The sequence below is a fragment of the Periplaneta americana genome, chromosome 8 (assembly GCF_040183065.1).
Source record: "Periplaneta americana isolate PAMFEO1 chromosome 8, P.americana_PAMFEO1_priV1, whole genome shotgun sequence".
Taxonomy (NCBI): Eukaryota; Metazoa; Arthropoda; class Insecta; order Blattodea; family Blattidae; genus Periplaneta; species Periplaneta americana.
In genome coordinates this window covers 82322280-82344939 of record NC_091124.1, presented here as the reverse complement: position 1 = coordinate 82344939, position 22660 = coordinate 82322280, and the positions used below count along the sequence as shown (strand labels likewise).

General features: G+C 34.4%; 1 protein-coding gene across 1 annotated transcript in view; it reads left to right on the top strand.

The window, feature by feature from the left end:
* Positions 1-1574: 1574 nt before the first annotated feature.
* Positions 1575-22660, top strand: part of LOC138704230 (uncharacterized) — a 538384-nt gene continuing 517298 nt past the window's right edge. Inside the window, exon 1 of the mRNA XM_069832110.1 lies at positions 1575-1706. Coding sequence (XP_069688211.1) covers positions 1651-1706 — 56 coding nt within the window. The 5' untranslated portion in view covers positions 1575-1650. The remainder of the gene's footprint in view (positions 1707-22660) is intronic.

Genomic DNA, 22660 nt, shown 5'->3' with positions numbered 1-22660 from the left:
GTTGTAAATGACAATCCAATGAAATAAGCTACTGAAGTGAATATCATTATAAGGGACCGTATTTTGCCCAGGGCGTACAGATGTAAGGTTAGCTGTTCATAGACTATATTGACGTGACGTCAAATTTGACGCGTGCCAAACCATCTTGTTTGTGCTGAAGTTGACATTCTATTCATGGTTCAAACTAGATCTAATAGACTGTTTACAGTGCATTAAAGACTGGTACTACGATTATGTTTCCTACAATTTAAATTATTTCTTCACTTATTTAATTCTTTTATTTTCATTAGCAGAGTTAAGGCCTTCCCTTCCTTTCAATCAGTATAAAAATGCACAACAAATATAAATAACGACACAGAAAACAATGCAATATTATTATTATTATTATTATTATTATTATTATTATTATTATTATTATTATTAACATCAAAATGTAAATGTGTTTAGTTATGTGTAATTCGAAGAGTTAGACAGTTAAAATTTAGTTTTAATAAGACAATTAGTATCAAAGAAATGGTATTTCATAATGAAGGACTGCTATGTGAAAAATAAAAATCATATTCCCCAAAAGTTATATTTGAAGAAAAGCAGTCTTTCTGACATTCGGCTTTTGAAAGTAGTCAATGTCTGACAGTCCCTTGATACATTATTGTACACTATTTACAAAATAAGTAGACTGTAGTATTATGAAATAACGTAGCTCTCAGTATAGGAATCTACATAATACTGTTCATAATAATGTATAGTATATTACGATACAAGATTTGTAATGCACATCACAAACATGTATTGTACAGTTTTTTTACACCATAGTATATTTTGAAAATAATATTTAAAAAAAAATCTTAATATAAAGTGCCTACGTACGTTAGACTATGAACAGCTGACTGATTCTCAGCAGTAAGTTTGTCATAGGCGTCGGTAGATGGCAGGAGTAGTTTTAATTACAATCCTAGAGCAGTTATTTGTAATATTTCAACATAATTATCTAGTTTGGCAACACTGAATTCAGTAAAATCAACTTTCAATAGTGGCGGCCGTTTGCTGTAACGACGAGAAAACACACTTTCATGCAAAAATAATGTTTGATCAATGTAGATCTACATTCTTTATCACAATGTAAATAAGTTAGTGAAATTAGCATATTCTAATGTACATAGTTTAAATTATACAAATTGCAAATATTAGTGTAATTGTTAAAGTGGTCTATGTTTTTTTTCTATCCAACTTGACAAAACAGGATTCGCGTGAGCAGACAGAGGTACTTCCCTTGCTACATGCACGCACTCCTCCGTTACAGTAAAAACTCCGGTAATACTTAACAAAGTACGGTCCCTAACCATTAGTACTGGTAATATGAAATGAATGGAATTGTTGCGAAATGTATGAAACTTATGAGGAAGTATGCTTTATGCTTTATACTGACGACACCGATTCTTTCTGATCTTTTTGTTACAGTTGGGGTACACAATGAAGCGACAGGATAGCGTAATGGTGTGGGCACCTGTGTGGGGTCTGACGCGCCTGCTCCGACCAGAGGGTCGGGTGGGCCGCTGCCCTACACTTCAGTGTCGCGGACTACCGCCTCGACGTCGCACGATCGCGGTGCGACTCGACGCTAACAACCAGGGCGTGTGAAACATCGCTGTAATGTGGATGCTGGGAAACCCACGCACAGGAGCCGCGGAAATGAAGAAATTTACAAGGTAAAAACTATTTAAAGATCTACATTTACTTATTTCTATTACAACGGTAGAAGGTGATGGATTATTTCTTCTGTAAATATATATTTCTACTTTGAAAAAATGACGGTTTTAGAACTGTATTATTTATGTTCTGAAAGGCAAGATGACTAGAGTTTGCAGAACATTTCGTGAGATTTATGACACAATGCAATGGATTTGGCGTCGTTAAATTAAGAATTTCAACGTTAATAATAAAATTAGGCACATAAATATGCATGGAAATATTCAGTTCTAAGAAAGTAGTTACAGATTTTTATAATTTAGAACAAATAAAAATTCAAAACACTTGGTCTGTATTAATAACTATAATTTAACAATAATATAATTAATGGATAATATAGTTTTCGAGCCGTATGTGCAATTAACATTACATTTCAAAATAAAATCCAAAACAAAGTTATACATAAACACTCGGTTATGAGCCATAGCAACATTTCGTATCATTTCTGTGCTAATCAACATTGGATATTACACAAATACAAGGGACCGAGTCGTTTTCTGCGGCCCTTGCGGTGTGATCGTTGAATTCAAGGTTCGCGAGTTAAAACCAGCCCGAAAACTGTAAAATTCTATGTATGTGTTCCTCCACAATATACGTAAGGCTTCAGATAGCATATTGTAGATTTACGACACACAAAAGTATCCTGTCTCTGTTATAGAATTCCAGGCAATATTCGTCAGTCATCTTATCCAAGTTAAATTCAGACTCTGAATAAATTCTACATTTGAAAGCATCCTACTATTACTGACACTACTACTATTGTCATTATTACTAATACTACACTAATATTACTACTACTATTAATACTATTACTACTACTACTACTATTATTATTGTTATCACTACCTACTACCACCTACTATTATTATTATTACTACTACTACTACTATTGCGATCACTATCTACTACCACCTGCTGCTACTCATTACTTCTATTGCTATCACTACCGACTACTGAGTACTACTATTATTGCTACGTACCAGTACAATGCATTACTACCACTATGTACTACTTCTTACTACTACTACTACTACTACTATTATCTACTGCTATCTACTAGTACTGGTATTTACTAACTACTACTATCACTACAATTTCCTATTACCACTACTGCTTACTGCTACAAATCACTACTGCCTACTACTACACTACTACTACTACTACTACTACTACTACTACTACTACTACTACTACTACTACTACTACTACTACTACTACTACTACTACTACTACTACTGTTAGGCCTACCATTACTACATCATTACTTATTTCTATTTCTACTTCTACTATCTATTACCTACAGCTACCACTACTTCTACTATCTATTGCTATTACTACCAATACTTGCTAGGCCCTACTACTACTGTTACTACTACTATCTACTGCTATTACTACCACTACCTATTGCTACCTCTACTACTACTACTACTACTACTACTACTACTACTATGTACTAACTACTACTACCACAACAATTTTCTATCACTATTACCAACAACCACCACTGCCTACTACCTACTACCACTACCTACTTATACTGCGACTACTACTTACATTTACCAGTAATGTCATTTCCCATAACTATGGCTCTGGAACAAAACTATGGTCCACGATACAACTATTCAAAGAACATTGTAGAAATAACATGGACCGTTCGTAGATAGCTGCAGTGACTTTTAATTCAAACTACAATACAGCAAAAATATAAATAAACGAGGTACTACGTTATGGAGTACAAAATTTGAATGGTTGTATCCTGGGCCATAGTTGTGTTCCAGGACCATAGTTATGGGAAATGACGGTACTACTACTTACTACTAATACTAACACTACTGCTGCTACTACTGCCTACTAATATCTACTACTAGTACTACCACTACTATTGCTAATACTACTACTGTTACTACCACTGCTACTATTACTACCACTACTGTATGCTACTACTATTAATACTGCTACTATCACTGCTACTATTATTACTGTAATCAGTTGTATGAAACTGTATAAGTAATGAATGTGTAAGAAATGAATTTCAATTAAATTCGTTAGACAACAGTTTTTCTTTCAGTGGCGGGTACTCGACTTTGCACCATTCATCCAAGTGTCCCCTTCTAGGAATGACGCGTCGTAACTGTAAATATTTTTGCCACCGTTGCGTTGCATTCGGTGTAATATACATAATGATAGCCTAATGATTAAGATAGCGATATATAAATGCCAGTAGAGGAAACGGGAGTACCCCAGAAAACATCACAATTTGAGCATCACAATTTCTACTTGGACCCGACTGGATTCGAACCTAGGGTACCAACATAGAAAACAGATGCCCACGCCGTTTGAGTAATGGTTGAGTTGTTGAATACTTTAAATTGAGTGTGACATGTCCCGTAAAGAAGAAGAATGACGCTTGGATACATTGAGATTACAACATATCACTAAGGTACAGTTCTTAATCTGGATTATGGTGATAGTGATGGTGTTGTTGATGTCGATGGAAAGGAGTACGTTGCTTAAAGGAGCTTGCTATTACAACTAAAAGTATGTACGAAATTATGACAGACTCACGAGACAGTGTAAAGTGTGTGAAGTCTATGCAGGAAAAATGGCTGCTCTTTGAAGTGTAGAGCATGTTTGAAACGTTTTGGACTGCTCATTAGCTTCACTTGTATTGAAAACTACAGCGAAACATGATTTTTCTATAATTTTCTTGGTAATTTCTTCATTATTTTTGTGAATATTTCAGAATCTATAAAAATAAATAAATAAATAAATAAATAAATAAATAAATAAATATATATATACATATATATATATTTGCACACGTAAATACAATTTCGTTTTTGGTAGCAATCAATTGAATAGAATTGCGTTAAAATCCCGGCGTGCATATGAATATTTGTATCTCTTCACAGGATTTGCGTATGTATCACTTTCTTGTTTGAATTAAAGGGTATCATTACATTGTGTAGTGAGACAGCATATAACAAGTTCTACTTGGGTCTAAAATAATTCCATAATTCTGTAGTGCTCGGGAAAAGTGACACAAGTCAGTTTCCACAAACCTTTTTTGATAATTTATTGACAACTTACGGAACATCTGTTCGCTTGGAAAAAAATACATAGGTATTCCTCCCATTACAATAATTCATACAGAAAAAAATCAAATCGATATAAACCAGTGTAAGTTGTCAATAAATTATCAAAAAAGGTTTCTGGAAACTGACTTATATCACTTCCCCAAGCACTGCAGAATAAATTATTACAACTTTAAGGTACATCGGACAGAACATTTCTTCTTGTAGTGTTGTATGTTAAAATTGATGAAAATGCTATTGCTTGACTTTTGAAAGAAAGCTTTCATAAGAAATTGTACTTTAAGTTGTTTGGTCAAAGGGGATTTTTAAGACGATATTTTTCATAATTCAGATACTTCGGTCTTAGAAAATATTTCTGTCTCACAAAGTATTATCATGTTGTTTTTAAATGTTCTACAGTGATGAATCAGTCTATTAGAAACGACATAGTAGAGAATGGAATTAATATAATTAATAAACAACGGGAAAAGTGAATCATCTTTGAAAGTTAGATGCGCATGTAAGCATAGTATTCTGGCTAGGATCTTCTCACTGTATGGTTTCCTAGACATTTATTTAGATGATAATTTTTAAGTAAGACTATCTGTAATTATATGTTCAGAATTATGTACCCTCTTATAATATTTGTAGAAGTAATGTTTTAAATCTTTTATTTTCCTAAATTGTTTATTTGTACTCTAAAACCATATAAAATATATCGCTATAATTCTAATTATATATTAGTCTATTAAATGCCGTATAAATATCGCCACTGTTTGACATTATGTAAATATTCACATAAACAAAATTTAAATAATGAAAGTTTGAAAACTACAGTTTAAAACAGCTCGTTCCCTTAGTAGTAACAATTGTAATAATGGTTTTATTATGAAAAAATGCGATAATTTTTAAAATGGAAGTTATGACAAAATTTAAATTATTAATTTCACAAGACAGCGTTTACAAAATTATTTTTATATAAGAAGGCTAAATATTTTTTATACATTATATCTAAACTGGCTTTTATTTCAACCAAAATAATGATAAAGGATCGGTGGCGCGGAGAAAAATTCTCTCCGGCACCGGAATTCGAACCGGGGTTTTCAGCTCTACGTGCTGATGCTCTATCCACTAAGCCACACCGGATTCCAATTCCGATGCCGGATTGAATCCGGTGTGGCTTAGTGGATAGAGCGTCAGCACGTAGAGCTGAAAACCCGGGTTCGAATTCCGGTGCCGGAGAGAATTTTTCTTCGCTCCACCGATCCTTCATCATATGATAACGCAGAATTCCTGCATGGAAATATCATATGTACTTCGGTACATCGCTATAACCTAAATAATAATGACTTTATTCACAGCAGTGAAATGAAATTGTGTTAAATTACTCGTTCTATGACAACCAACGCATTAGCAACAATAAAATCCATACATACATTCATTCATTTATTGCTTCTTCACAAAGAACGCAAACACAAAGAACAAGCCTACAATTTAAAATTAAATTTAGATACCAGTAATGGATAAAATATTGCATAGCACACAAGAGCAAACTGACTTTATGCACTCGTGGAAATTATCACCTTCGACTTCGCTTAGGGCGCAAATTTACACACGCGGGTAAAATCTAATTTTACTCTCTTGTACTATAAAGTACTAAAATTATAGTTTTATTTATCTTCAGGTTGTCTTAAATTAATTTTTGTTTACTTTAGTGATAACAAAGTGAAAAATAATTTTCCGGCGGCGATATTCGCAACGACTAAAGCCCTGAGCTTTACAGTTTCTTAGAAATTATGAATTTTGGTTCAAATACTGACAAGGACATAGTTGTTTGTCTGCTGTCAATTGTTTTGTGTTCTCTTAGCCAAAGGTTTGACTTTGTGCTGACGTTACGTCATGAGAATCTCATTTTGTCCGCCTAGTGCCATATCAGAAATACTATCAAGTATAAAGTTAAAGTAGTCTGAAACTGTCAAAAATGAATAACATAAAGGGAATAACTGAAACTCTTAGTATTTTGCGAAGATGAACTCTACTAATATAGAAGATTTTGCTTAATGCGTAGTATATAGCAGGAGTAATTGCGATGCCTCAGAAATACACATTTCCGATATCCCTGATGAATTAAAAATTGATTCTTGGCATGCACTTTACCTGTCTGTGTGTACAGTGATTTATGCTAAATACTATAGTATATTCCAGATGAGAATAGAGGGTGCCAAAATAGAAGCGAAAAGTTTTGTTCACTATGGTCCGTCCCAGGCATTTGTAGAGTGAACCGGCGCATGTGGGGGCGGAGTCTATCTGTGCTGCAGTGTATTGCAGGCAGTATCAGTTCGAGGCCGCTAAGGGGTAAGATGCTCGTGGTAGTGTGTCCAGATAGAAATGATACCGTCCCTGCAAGGGATTGGTAGTTTCGTTCAACCAATGCCTCCCCCCAGAGCGCTTATTGGTCCTAGCCCTCCCACATTCTACTTACGCACAGGTCTTATTTCGTCTTTCTACTCCACAGATTCCTGCAACGGACCATAGATGCCGTTCATGTTATTAGTACTACATGTTAACGCCATCTGTAAAAATGTTCCATCTGTCGCGTTACCGCTATAATAATGCAATGTAAAACTTTAGCACGACTTACGTCCACAAACATAATTCAAAACCGTGTATCAATGTTAAGAGCACGGGTAAAGTGCGCTTATGCGGACATAGTCTCCCCTGCTAACTAGCCGATTTGAGCGCTCGGATACTGTCACGAGAGGAATGTTGACGGTTCCTCGCTTCATATCTGAAATTTACTATAGACGAGTTTTCTTCTTAATACGTATCTGCGAGTCAATTCAACTTTGCATGATCCAAGAGAAAGTAATAGAGCTTCTTTATTTGTAAAAATAACATAAAATGGCATTTTACAGTCTCTAACCATTATTCTTATATTTATTTCCCTTGCACATTATGAAGTGATAGTAAAATTTTATAAACATGATTATTTTTTAATCGAAAACTTCTACACTGAGAAAAAACTTGAAGCTTAAGAATATCAGAATGGGGCGCAAGAAATTTGTTAATTTTTTTTTTCTGCGTTATGGGAGCAGGAACTTAAAATATTCGTTCTTAAGTTACATCTCGACACCTGCATAAGGGAAAGCCTATCTGATGGATCCATCACTAAGATAAGATATAACGTTCTCTTTCTCCTATTTTCACTTATGATGGAACCGAAATGTAGTACTGAAATTTTTTATATTTTTGCGGTCATGATACGGTGCAAATACCTAAGGGTGCTATTCATAGACATTTCGCTAGCCCGCGCTACGAGCGTGCTAAACTAGCCCCGGCTATCGACTGGTTACTTATACAGGATTCATAACATATCATATCGCTAACACTGGTTTATGAATATGAAAAACGTTAGTTCGCTGATCATCCACCGGAAGCCCGCGCTAAGAATGTCTATGAATATGGCCCTAAAATTCTTGCAACGTGTTAAAATTATCTGAAAGCTTTAATTCTTATACACAGGGTGTTTAAAAATACTTCGACAAATCTTAGGGGTGTTTCTCACACCAAAACAAGAAAAAGTTCATATAAACATATGCCCGAAAATCCTTAGTTTTTGAGTTATTAATGAAAGAACATAATGAAACATCCGTTAGATATTTAAGCTTGGTAGCAAGTGTTGCAACTTTAATCATTTCAGAAACCCATACCAAATGTTCAAAATGTTCTCCTCTTCCTTCCACACACGCATACACTCGTCGGATCATGGACTGTCGCACCCTTTCAAATAGTCTCACACGGTATCGACTTGTATCGATAAAATCATTCGATTATCAAACAAAATGAATATTATTATCGGTTACAAACTTAAGTTAAGTTGTTGGATTTTACCTCGAAACGCGTTGAACGTAAACTTTCATTCTTATGAGTTTCTAAATTGATTAAAGTTGCAACACTCGCTACCAAGCTGACAATATCTAACAGATGTTTCATTGCGTCTTTCATTAATAACTAAAAATCTAAGGATTTTCGGACATATGTTTATGTGAACTTTTTTTCTTGTTTTCGTGTGAGATAAATGCCCCCAAGGTTTGTCAAAGTATTTCTGAAACACCCCATATATAATTTATGAATTACATTGCTATATTAACATAGCCGTAGCTCTTATAGAAATAGAGTAGAAAAACGCGTCATTGAAAACATAGCGAAGAAAACATTTTAGAGTTCAAATGTAACTTATCTGTATAATTTACTTAGAAAAATTAACGACTCTTTAGCTATTATAGAAATAGAGAAATAAATATTTTTCTGTAAACATTTTGCTTTTCTATTGCTGTCACAAAATTTACAGACATAGAAACAAAATTTGGGCCATCTGAATTTTCCTTCCAATTTCCAGTTATAACATACTACGCATACTCAGTAAGCACTGTTTGTCTGTACAGTTGAAATTCCTTCCTTGCAACAAACTAACTTCAGAGAAAACCGCCGTAAGGTTGAAATGGGTGCCGTAGCTATATTGCTTGTAACGAATTAATTTCCTTTTTTTCAAAGCCACTTCGCGTTCTTGAGTAATACATTCAGAAGAACGACGAACGTGCCCCACCAGCAACCAATTTCTAAACCAGGGACACATTCTACTTATCCCCCTTGGTAAGAAAAAAAAATAGAAACCTTTCCGCACAATATATCCTCAGGGAGAACTGAGCAACATTTTAGTCACTTCACAGTCAATTTGGTGGTCCCCAAAATTGAGACTGCCTGTTGTTTTCCGTCGTATTTCTAAGGCGCCAAGGCAAATATCTAGATGAGCCCTAAAGGAAATGGGCATCTACATCTTCCCCCTCACACAAATTTCGGAATTTTCCAAATTAAAGCACTCTGAAGTCGGAGCCTTGTTTTTCGCATGTTGCCTTTGATAGTGTAGGGCGAGATTACTCGGGAAACAGTGAATGAAATAAAAACTCGAAAGTAGATTCGACAACTGGCAAGAGTTTACTCACGAGTAAACCCACACTTTTATTCACATGTCGCCCTTTATATTACTTGCCAAGTAAACTCTGAAATAATTAAATTTTCATGTGGTTTCAGTTAAGTAACCGTCTGAACCATAATAAAATTTATTCAAGTTAGGTGCCGATGAAAACAAAAAAAATATGGTTTATTTAACGACGCTCGCAACTGCCGAGGTCAGGCCTATATCAGCGTCGCCGGTTTGCAGGAATTTTGTCCTGCAGGAGTTCTTTTAAATGCCAGTAAATCTATTGACATGACCCTGTCGCATTTCAGCACATTTAAAGGCTGCTAACGAAGTCGCTCCAAATCAGGGGTAGTAAGAAAGGAACGATAACTGAAGTCGCTCCCGCGCGGAAGTTATTTACTTTCTTGAGGCGTCCTACACTATTTATGAACTCGCTCCAACCCCCTTCCCCTCGAAGAACGTGGACTTAGTATTATAAAATGAAATAGATGAATGCACAATAATTTCCCTCCAGAAATGTGGGCACAGTTCTCAGAAACCTCCGTCCGTACCACAAAAAACTGCGAAGCATTCCATGCTAAGTTGAACGGACTATTCTGCAACCCGCACCCACAAGGACATTCGAAGTGACACGTACCTTCTAATCAGAAAAAAACGATAAGCAGAGTAATAAATACCACGAGAAAGAGACGTTCATCTTGCATACAATGATGGAATATAAAACACATTCAATAAAAAGATACGACTTCGTTAGACCTTTTTAGATTATATCATATCCATATAGCCTATATGGCAGTCGTAAGTCTGCATAAAATGGGAAGGAAAGTATTTATACTTGGACGGGAGCGAGCCCATTTGATCATAGGGGATGGGCTCATGTAACTTATAAAAGGGGTATTTAGGACCCATGAAACCCCCATTTAAATGCCATCGACCTTGGTCGGGATTGAACCCGCAACCTGGAGCACAGAAGACCAGCGCTATACCGACTGCGCTACCCATGTCGACCCGATGAAAACAAAGAAACGAAACTTAAGATAGCAGTGTCTGAAAAATCGATGTTTACCTAAAGGAAATAAGGTTTTAGAAAAAATTGTGAAGTGTAATGACATGTAGATACATGATTCCGAGCCAGGATGCGATAGGTAAAGCATAAAGTGGAGGCATCTATCCTGACCTATTAAGAAAAAATTCAAATCTTAACCATTTGCAGTCGAAATAATGGCGACTCTTTTTTTGGAATATTAAAGGAGCAATTTACTTCAAATTTTTGGAAGATAGCCATACTGTGAGTAACGAGTATTACGCAGACTTGATGAGAAAAAGTGTAAAGCAGACGTTATTGTGAGTACGTCGTGGAATGCTAAGGAGGGGACTCCTTTAGAATAACGTTCGTCTTCACTGTGCTTATACCACCGTCGAATGCATTGAACAGATAGGCTTAGAGAGACTGTGCAATACCTCCGAAATCTCGTACGATCAGACTATCACATGTTCGGTCCCATGAAAGACGCCCTTGGGAGTATGAAATCCGGTGATAATAGTCAAGTGAAAACAAAATTGTAATACTGGCTACTAAATCTTTTCTATAGCTTGTAGAGTAATGAGGCAAATTTGTATTTATCGAGGGGAGGGGGGAATGTATTAAAAGTGGTACCGGTATATGAAAAGTTTATAACATAAATGCATACGGTACTGAATTATTCTGATATTCCTCTATTTTTATTCAATATTCTATCAATATTGTTAATGATAGTAAAAATAATATTAATATTAATAATTGTAATTATAAAAAAACAATAAATTATGAAATGAAATTAGGCCTAACAATAAATAACAGCAAAAAGTTGATATTAGAATAATAGTAATTGATTTTAGGCAAATTTCTATCACGCCATTAAAATTACTGGAAAGACTAGACATGTTTATAATAATTACAAGAAGATGCAACAAATTCTCATAATGAAAACATTTGAAAGGTTCAGAACCATAGTGGGCCAAGCGCCATTTGCTAAAACGGTAAACGAGTAAATGATACGTCTATCTTCATTAAGCTATGATATTCATTTAACTTTAACACTTGCTTTCTCCGTTTTTAATAAATGGCGCTTGGCCCACTATGACACTAAACCCTTAATTTGTTTTCGACAAGACTTACTCATAAAATATTCTAAACCTATTTGTATAATGTCCATTTTTCGTAAAAATAATATTCCTTCCAAATCCACTGTTTATAATATTGTTATGTAAGATTTTCTGAAACTATGATTACTGATTTGATAATAGAAATAGTAATAATAGACTTTAGAGTTGTGTACAGAAATCATTGTATTATTATCCAAATTAAATGAAAAAGTTAAGAATGGAACAGCGGAAAATTGTAGGTAAAAAGTGGTTAATTGTTGGTGATTATATTTATTATATGAAGCAAGACGGCCTACTGAAACAAAAACTTACTGGAAATGTGCAACGTGAAAACGAAAATAATGTAAGAGGCGAATAGTTACTCTTCAAGTTGGTCAAGATATCCAAATTATTACTAAAAATTCTGATCATCACACTCAGCAAACCGCGAGGAAGCCGAAGTAAAAGTTACTACATACATAGTTTGTAAACCATATTAAATTCCAAAATTCTACAGACAGTACATATCGATCTACTGAACAAAATATCCAATGAAATGTTATTATTTCTTATATTATACTTTTAATTTGTAAAGTACCAATGTTTTTAAGATTGATAGTAGTCTAATATTTCTTTACATTTCGACTTTTTTTATTAAACAAATAAAACTAATATAACAGTATACAATACTAATAATGATGCACAAGTACATTTCAAGTTAATATAACAGTATGCAGTACTGAAAACAATTTCGCATGTACACTTCAAGCTAAGCAAATTAACTGATATTAACAGTATGCAGTACTGAAAACAATCTTATATACATATATATTATTATAATGTACCGAAGTACATATGATATTTCCATACAGATATTCTGCGTCATCATACGATGAAAGAGTAATGGAACGGAGAAAAATTCTCTCTGGCGCCGGGATTTGAACCCGGGTTTTCAGCTCTACGTGCTGACGCTTTATCCACTAAGCCACACCGGATTCCACCCCGGCGTCAGAAGAATCGTCTCAATTTTAAGTTCCAACTCTTGGGTTCCCTCTAGTGGCCGCCCTCTGCACTACGTCATAGATATCGTTCCATTACTCTTTCATCGTAATCTTATATACATTTCAAACTGAACAAATAAACTGATATAATCAGTATGCAGTACTGAAAACAAATTCGCATGTACACTTCAAGCTAAGCAAATTAACTGATATTAACAGTATGCAGTACTGAAACCAAATCACATATACATTTCAAGCTGAACAATAAACTGATAGAAACAGTATACTGTAGTGACAACAAATTCCATGCATACTTTTTCCCCGTATATATTTTTAAATAACCATGTAAAGAAATTTTAACCATTATAAAAATAAAATAAAAATCTGACTTGCACTATTAAAGTAATTCCTTCACTCTATCAAAACAAAAAAGTACACATTCATTCATCCAATAACAAGAAATCATTCACTCCGGGAGAAACCACCCATCTATATTCAGAAGGAACTTTTATTTTATTAAGACAAGTTAAAAGAAAAAAGCATGCATTTAAATATGCTTACATTTTCCTATTTGAAAGTTTTTTTACTATCAAATTTAATTAATCTAAGTGACAGAGATAATGCCCAAACAAAAGGTCCCATTTTCGATGGAGAGTTCTGTTCCTTCTAGCCTGATTAATATAAGCTACATAATGTATTTTAAAGGTATTCTCTTGGTTCTGAATAAGGAAAGTTACTGTATGACATATCAACCACAGTGCAGCATTTTGTCTTTGCTGTGGCTTGAGATTGAAGACTGGTAATTGAAATGTTGTAGGATGAAGAGTGTCCTTGCCAAATATATTATTGTCCTTCACATACTTTCCAAATTGTTCTCGTATGGAAAGAATCCTTGTACAAGTATTAAGACGAGATGCAAGGAGTCTATTTGTTGACAATACTGACACATATTGTTGTCTACTCTGTTTATTTTAAATAAACGTTCTTTTGTTGCAATTATGTCATGAATTACTGTATACCACACAGAGCGCACTGTCACTGGTAGTACCCGAGAACTAATATTCTTCCAAAGTTGAGTGAAATTGGTATTCTCTGGTACAATACGCTGAATACGTAGAGGAGCAACAGAAACAGTTGGTACTAATGTAGTGTAAATTGCCTTTGATAGACCTTTGTTTACTAGGAACTGAGCGGGACCTAGATAACTCCATTCTTGTATATATATCCAAAGGTACTTGAGATATCGTGGCACAACACATAAATCAGGAGGATTTTGCAAATCACCTGCTGTCGTCCAAAACTGTAGCCAGAAGGCGGAAAAACACGATAGAGTATGCTGTATTTTCCGTCCACGACTTAAAAATAAAGCCATACATTTCAGACGAATATTTAGTAATCCTATCCCCCCTTCAGTGGGTTGGAGACACAGAGTTGACAGGGGCACACGAAAGGTGGTTCCTTTCCATAAAAACCAACAAATTGCACTCGTTATTTGCCTTGCAGAGGTAATTGTTATTGGAAACACCTGGGCAAGATACCAACATTTCGATAGCAGAAAGGTATGCGCTATCCAACTTCTCTGATATAAAGTGAGATCACGATAATAAAGCTGTTGAGCGGTAATTTTAATTGTCTGGGAGACAGTTTTCCAATTTTGTTGTTGCATTTCAATAATGGATGGTGAGAATAGAATACCTAGAATTTTTAACGATGTAATTGTTCTGAAAGGAGCAACGAGGTTGAACATCCCAGGGATCAAGAGGTAATTATGTGATTTGTGATAATTTAGCGTTAGTCCAGACAACGCAGAATATTGATGTAGAGATTCCGTCATGTGCTGAATATCCTCGTCATTTGCAAGGACAACGTTCACATCATCAGCATACGCCGCCACAGACAGATGATAATTATTAAAGGATACGTCAGTGATATTTCCATTTAACTTCAGTAACAGAGGGACTGAACGTGAATGCCCTTGCCAATGATCTTGCGCTCGACACATACCAATACACAAGAGTAACAAGGACTGCTTCGGCGTACGTATCGGACAAAGTAAATAATGACTTCTCATTAAAAAAAAAGTTAGACACAAAAAACACTTTTTTCTGTAAAAACCGTGATAGTTACAGAAAAAAAAAACTATTGGACCTTTTCTATCAGTTAATAATGTTCTTATCTATACTAATAATAAGTCTATAACCAAAATTGTTCTAATAATTTTGGCTTTTCCAAAAATAATTGGTGTCAACATGTATTATTAACCATCCTGAGACCAAAAATCGTATTTTTGAAATTTTTGCTTTTATGTCTGTCTTTCTGTCTGTTTGGATGTTTGTTACCTTTTTACGCGATAATGACTGAACTGATTCATATGAAAATTGGAATATAAATTAAGTTTGTTCTAATTTAGATGTTACGTTATATGACATTCAAAATACTTTATTTAAAAAGGGGAGCTATTTTTTTTAAATTTCGTTTAATTATCACCATGCCCCATAACGTATAGTCATATTACATGGTTTATTGAAACTTGTTTATGACTTTGTGTTCATTGGTATAAAGGGGAGCTATAAGGGCGCCTGAATTAAATAAATCGAAATATCTCACTTATTATTGATTTTTATGAAAAATATTACATACCAAATGTTTCTTTAAAAACGATTTCCGATAAGTTTTATCCTACGCAAAATTTTGATAGAACTGATATGTAACGAGATACACGAGTTTTAAAATGACAATGCATTCTATCAGCGCCGCCTGAAGCTAATAGGCTATAATGAAACGAAATCAAATGACTTCGTCTATAAGGGACCTTACACAACAACAAACGGAAGCTATTCACTTAAACTATTTTATACGGATATAATTGTATGATGGGAATATATAAATGTTTATCAATATTAACACAATCTTAGAGAGAATGTTTGTGTATTTGTATGAAGTAATCTCAGAAGCTACTCGTACTTAACCGATGTGTATAATTACTATTTCACCATTGGAAAGTGTAGTTTTTCTAGGTGGACGTAATTCTATATGCCATTACAATAAATCCTGAGTGAATCACGACAGGTGAGATTAAAATAGGTTTTTACGCACAGAAAACTTGATATTCTGTTGCAGTATTATATTACTTGATTATTTAAACTTTATTTGGTTCACATAAAATACTCTAATTTTATACACTTCAGTTCTTTTTGTCCACAGAACATTACAGTAATTTTAAGAGTTTTATCGTAAAGATGAGTATTTTCCCGGAACCAAAAATACAGCACACATGGATTTAAAATTAGTACTTTACCGTTTAGCTCACTGGAGCTGAGTTATTTTACAAAGTGTCACGAAATAGTATTCCTGCGCTCAGAATTTACCCATATTCGTTTCCTGTGTTTCTTATAATAAAATAAAATTTATGCACCACATTCATTTTCATCTCAGAGAATTAATCAGCAACGAGAGTGTATTGATTTAGTAATACAGTAATAGTACGTTAGCTTAGCATTCCATTATTTTATAATCCAGACATTAACTATGCTCATTTGAATTGTGTTAAAATAGATAAAGTGAATAAACTATGCAATAAATGCAATGCAAAAATAGGGTAATGAGCCAAACTGATTATGCTGCGCTGTTGTAAAAGTTGTTCCTCCTGAGATTCAAGAGCCCCCTCCCCCCACAACCAATTAAAAACTTATCGGAGTACATCCGTTATCAACACACATTTTAAATAATACAGAGTATCTCAAATTTATGTATGCACTCTTTTAAATACAATTTCACAACAAAGAAATTAGGTAGAAATATGATTTTGGCTGTTTATGATTCATAAGGCAGTGGAAAGCATGGAAACATTTTCATCTGTTTATAAACAAACATGGCGGTGCAATTATCGTTCGAATAACGTAAATGGTTACTGAAATGTTATTGGAAAGTGGAGAATGTTGTTGAGGTTCAACGACGTTGGAGGGTTGAAATGAAACACAACTACCAACAAGGGTAAGCAAGGTTAACTATCACAAGAATCCGAGACAAGTTTGAAGTCGACGGAACAGTGCAAGATGTATTGAAAGGGCGGTGCGGAAGAAAGAGAAGTTCCACCGATAACGAGAGTGTTGATGCAGTCATGTAGGTTTTTTCACAGTCTCCAAAGAAGTCAATGAGACAATGTTCTCATGAGATTAGTATCAGCAAATCCAGTGTTCATCGAATCTTGCGAACTCAAAAATGGAAGCCTTACATCCCGAGACTTGTCCACGCACTAAATGAGGACGACCCAGAGATGGATAGGACAAAGAGGAAGTGCTGCGGTGTTCCTGCCTCCATCTCCGGATTTAACCCCTCCAGACTTCTACCTATGCGGAGCTCTAAAGTACACAGTGTACGCCACAAAACCACAAACACTGGAGGAACTGAGAGTTCAGATTGAACATGCCTGTAATGATATTCCATTAGCGACAATCCAGTTGGTATGTCGCTCTGTTGTACAGCTGTCAAAAGAAAAAGTGGTCGCTCTCCTGGAACAAAGTTCCCTTCGGGTATCTTTGCTACAATTCGGAGACAGGCGATGTTACATGTTGTTGGACCACGTTGCCTGATATCTACAGTTATAATTGAAGTATTCTGTGTGTTATCGATAGCATAATGGTAGCGTTCAGGCCTCTTATTCATGAGGTCCTGCGTTCGACTACAACCACGTGCTTTTTATGTTCTTTTTTGTTCTGTTTTTGAGAGAGACAAACTATACATAGTGGCTCCTTTTTCTTTTACGATTATTTTAGTAATTAACATCAGGTTCATTAATATATTATGCCATGACTTTATCATTATGATATTGTGGCTGCAAATGGAAAGAAATAAGATTTTATTCTCAATAAAAATATCTTTCGTGGCATAAACAAAACAAATTTACTGGCGTCGGCCTTAAAACATTCAAACAATTAAGCGTTCAAAAAACAAAACAAAAAGCCATAATTCAATATTTAGTCTATCTTCCTCTTATCTCGATCATCTTGCAGTCGAGTGGGCATGGAATTGACTAGTCTATGCAAATAGCGACTGTTTTTAGACACGATATTCCAGGCATTCTGAACATACATACATAAGTGTTCTGTCCATGGGCAGGTCTTTCATTGCAAACCCAGCAATCTCCAATCTTTCCTATTTTCTGCCTTCCTCTTAGTCTCCGCATATGATCCACATATCCTAATGTCGTCTATTATTCTTTTCAACCAGAGACCCAACCAGTTACTTTTTATCTTTCTAATCAGTTTCAGCATCATTCTTTCTTCACTCACTTTTTCAAACACAATTTTATTTCTTATTCTATCTGTCCACTTCACACGCACCGTTCTTCTCCACATCCACATTTCAAATGCTTCAATTCGTTTCTCTTCATTTCGTCGTAATGTCCATGTTCCTTCCCCATACAATGCCACACTCCACACAAAGCACTTCACTAGTCTCTTCCTTGGTTCTTTTTCCAGAGGTCCGCAGAAGATGCTTCTTCTTCTATTTAAAGCTTCCTTTGTTCATGTTTGCAGTTTTTCTTGGGAAGGATAGGCCTAAATGCGGTAACATCCCGTTGCTTTCCGCACACCACTATCTCTTTCGCATCTTATTAAATTCCAGGGGGCCCAAGCGTGGAGATGAGGAGAGTGGATTTGACTAATTGGGCCCTCCGGACTTCACCGAAAGTCACGGCAAGGGTTAAATATTAATTCTATCAGGATGTTTGACCCTATCAGAGATCGGGAAATCTCAATTAGTCTTTGCCCCCCGCATCCTGGACTAGCTTCTACGAATCATCAGAAAATCTTAGAGTGTGATTGGGCCAATTTTTCCGAAAATGTTTCCACACTTTTGCCCTCGTAGCTCAGCGGACGAACGTCGGAATTTAGATGTCAACGTCTCAGGTTCAATTCCTCGTTACTCCTTTTCATTTTATTGTGGTTCAAGATAGTATAATGTATAATACAAAAAGAAAAACTAATACCAGTATTATGCAACTGGATTTTTCCAAACCTAATATTAAATTTATGTTATTTATATCGCTAAAGAACGATTACAATATAAATAACTTAAATATTATTTATACAGTATCACTAAAGAACGATAACACAATATAAATGATAAATATCGGTTTGTTTAATTAATATAAGATATTATATAATACGTGTTTAATTATCTAAATAAAGTAACCTATTTTACAAAGAAAGCTGTTTATTTGTGTTATAATAATTACTTACATAAAATACAGATTATTTATATTGCGAAAGAACAATAACAATATAAATAACTTGAATATTATTTTATAATGCTAATGAAGGAAAACAGAATATAGGGTAAATGATAACTTGAATATTATTTATATCGCTAAAGAACGATAACAATATAAAAAACGTGAATATTATTCATATCGGAATTTCACAGATTTATTACAGATGTATTTAAGAAATTGTAGAAGAATAGTAATTAGTAACAGTGTCCTATTTATTCTTCTTGGAGCCAAATTTGTAACTTTTAAAAGTGTGGTTACTATGTTGAAGTGTATGTGTTGCAACGGATGCTTGATTTGTTATATATGTGAGTCAGTTATGGGATGCTTGATGTCGTCGCAATGTCGTAATTATAGTTTGATTGTGTTTGTGTGACTATTGTGTATTAATTTATGATGTATGGTATGGAAAGCTGCATATTTGTGTTATAGAAGTGTTACGTATGTGTGTTGTTAATGTTTTTGTATGTTTCAAATTGATAACTAATATTTGTTTTGCAATCGCAATGCCTAATTTACGGATTGTTTATGTTTTGTTTACATCGCGTAAGCTAATTTAATTTTCTTTTCCATTTCTCTTTATGCTTATCTGTTTTGTGTATAAAACTATAGCCCTAACATACATATGTAAATTAGGGCTAACCCCCACTGGAGATACAATAATAATAATAATAATAATAATAATAATAATAATAATAATAATAATAATAATAATAATAATAATAATTATTATTATTATTATTATTCATATCGTTATAAAACGATAACAGAATACAAATGATGACTTGAATTTTATTCATATCCCTAAAGAACGATAACAAAATATAAATAACGTGATATCCATCAAGAACGATAACTGGATATAAATGATAATTTGAATATAATTTACATCGCTAAAGAAGGATTAAAAAATAAAATGAAAACTTGAAGAAGGCGCGAACCCACAACCTTTGAATCATTAAACAAGCACTCTACCGCTGGTCTGCGAGGAGCAGATATGGAATGCTTCCATGGTTCCGGAACTGCTTGTACAAGCACATGCATCGTGTAACATCGCCGCGACCCGAAGTGGACTTTGAAAATATTCGCTGTTCACGAGTGCGGCCACTTTTTTTTTTTTGACAGCTGTACGTCGTTGTTGGGAGTGTACTGTGGCGGAAGAAGGCCATTTTGAACGTGTAAGGGCTTAATGAATACAAAACCGCAAAAATCGTATTTATGTCTCCTCTCGATGCTGAGAAATAGTGTTTAAAAATGTGTATACATCAATTTGGGACATTCTGTATAATACAGTACAACACTTATTACAAGTGGCATCGTTTGGTGCAAAAGAAATGTATAAAGTCAATTCTACGCCATCATTTAAACTTCAAGCATAGGCTTATCATTTAATTGGAAGTCTTCTTCCAGCTGAGAGCAAGAGCCCTCAGTTCTTACAAGAATATTTCATTTCAGACGCTGACCAATTGTCTATTAGGTCTAATATAGTATCAATCTTAAAGGTACAATTGACTGAACAACTCCAGAAAGTATTGCATGATAATAACAGTTAAATTAATAGTTTTCAATACAACTTTCAAAATGGTTTAGGAGCAAACGAGTTACAACATACAAAAAGCTATTATTCACTGAATAATTACAAAACTGTATTTAGATTTAAGTAAATATTTATTTCTAACAAGTGCAGCCAAGCGCACGGATATATCTAGTATATATATATGTTACATATATACCCACACATACACACAGGGTGATTCACGAGGATTTACCGCCCTTTACGGAGCTTATTTCCGAAGACATTCTGAGCAAAAAATGTCATATAAACATGGGTCCTATTCTCAATATTTTCAGAGTTACGTTTCGTTATTGGAACGCATTGCTGTGAACGCGTGATTTTGGTCAGCTTGCAATCAGCAGCCAGCGCGAGCGCTACGGAAGTCAAAGATAGGCGTATGCAGTTACGTAGCGCGACGAATACCGTTCACAAGCGTGCGGCCAAGTGTACTCAAGCGGACGGCGACATTTTTAAAAATGTGTTGTAAACTCTCTGAGACTGTAAATTAGGATGCAAAATTGAACTGTAAATAATTAAGTCGGTAGAAGTGGTGTGATTTGTAATAACTGTTGTGATAAGTGCTTAAGAATAATGTAATTTTCTAGTTAAAGAAGAAGAAGATGTCTGTACGAAGCAACTAAGGAGTTCACAGCATATTTTTAGCTTCACAATACTTAATTAATGGGTGAGTTTTATACAGTCAATACTTAACAATATTACATACATTAAATCTTTATGTTACTACATGAGACAACATTTACAAATAATGACAAACGTTTCCACCAATAAATTGGCATCTTCAGATCAAAGTAAAACATATTGACATAAAATGAACACTTGAGATATTCTAGTTAAAACAGTCGTTAAAAAATTAAAATGGTATAATAGGCAATCTGAATAATATGGTATTAAAAACAAGTGGCAAGAAAAAGTTATCCACATATCATAGAGTATACTGGGGTCGATGTATTAACATCGAAGTATATGTGACGAAGAAAGAAGGCATGACCTCTTCAAGTATTGCAGGTACATTTCCAAAAAGATGAAAAATCCTACAATATGGGACGATCGTGTTGCTGAATATGGATGTATGGAATAAAGCCCTGTAAAGTATAAAGAGTGGTGTAAAAGAAAGTTTTTGATAACAATTAATTTTTTTTATAAAGTCTTAAAATGAAGATACTCTTCTGCGGCATTCATGTACTTGTAGTTATTGACAATTTTTAAAACTTGGAGGGTATCTTCTATACCTGTGAGTTCATGATTGTGGTTAATGAGGTGTGTTGCAAGTTTTGACTTATTTTTATTACTGTATGTTTGAAATCGGAAACGTAACGTGTACGAAAATTTCTCTTTGTTTAAATCACATATTTGCTAGGGCAATTTTTATATTGTAATAAGTAAATCCCAGTATTAGCAAAGTTATTGTGATTTTGTAGGTTGTTTGGAATGATGTTATTAAGTTTATTATTAGTCCGGAAGGCCACAATACTTGCCAATTAAAGAACTGATACCTCTGAATGGTTCAGTCTCTATTTGTATTATTCTTTTACCTTCAAACTAAAGAAAAATGTATTTTACAAACAACTTTAAATTAGTGTAACTCTGAAAATATTTAGAATAGGAATTGTGTTTATGTGACATTTTTGGTCAAAATGTCTTCAGAAATAAGGTCCATAAAGGACGGCAAATTCTCGTGAATCACCCTATATATATATATATATATATATATATATATATATATATATATATATATATATTTTGCAGTCTATATCCTTTACACTCTCTTTGTACAGATACGGAATTAAAATTTTAAGTGAGTATGGATGGGAGTACACCTGTAATGTAGGCAACAATTTCACACGACTGTCCATAAGTACCATATACAGTATACAGGAACTCTTGTTA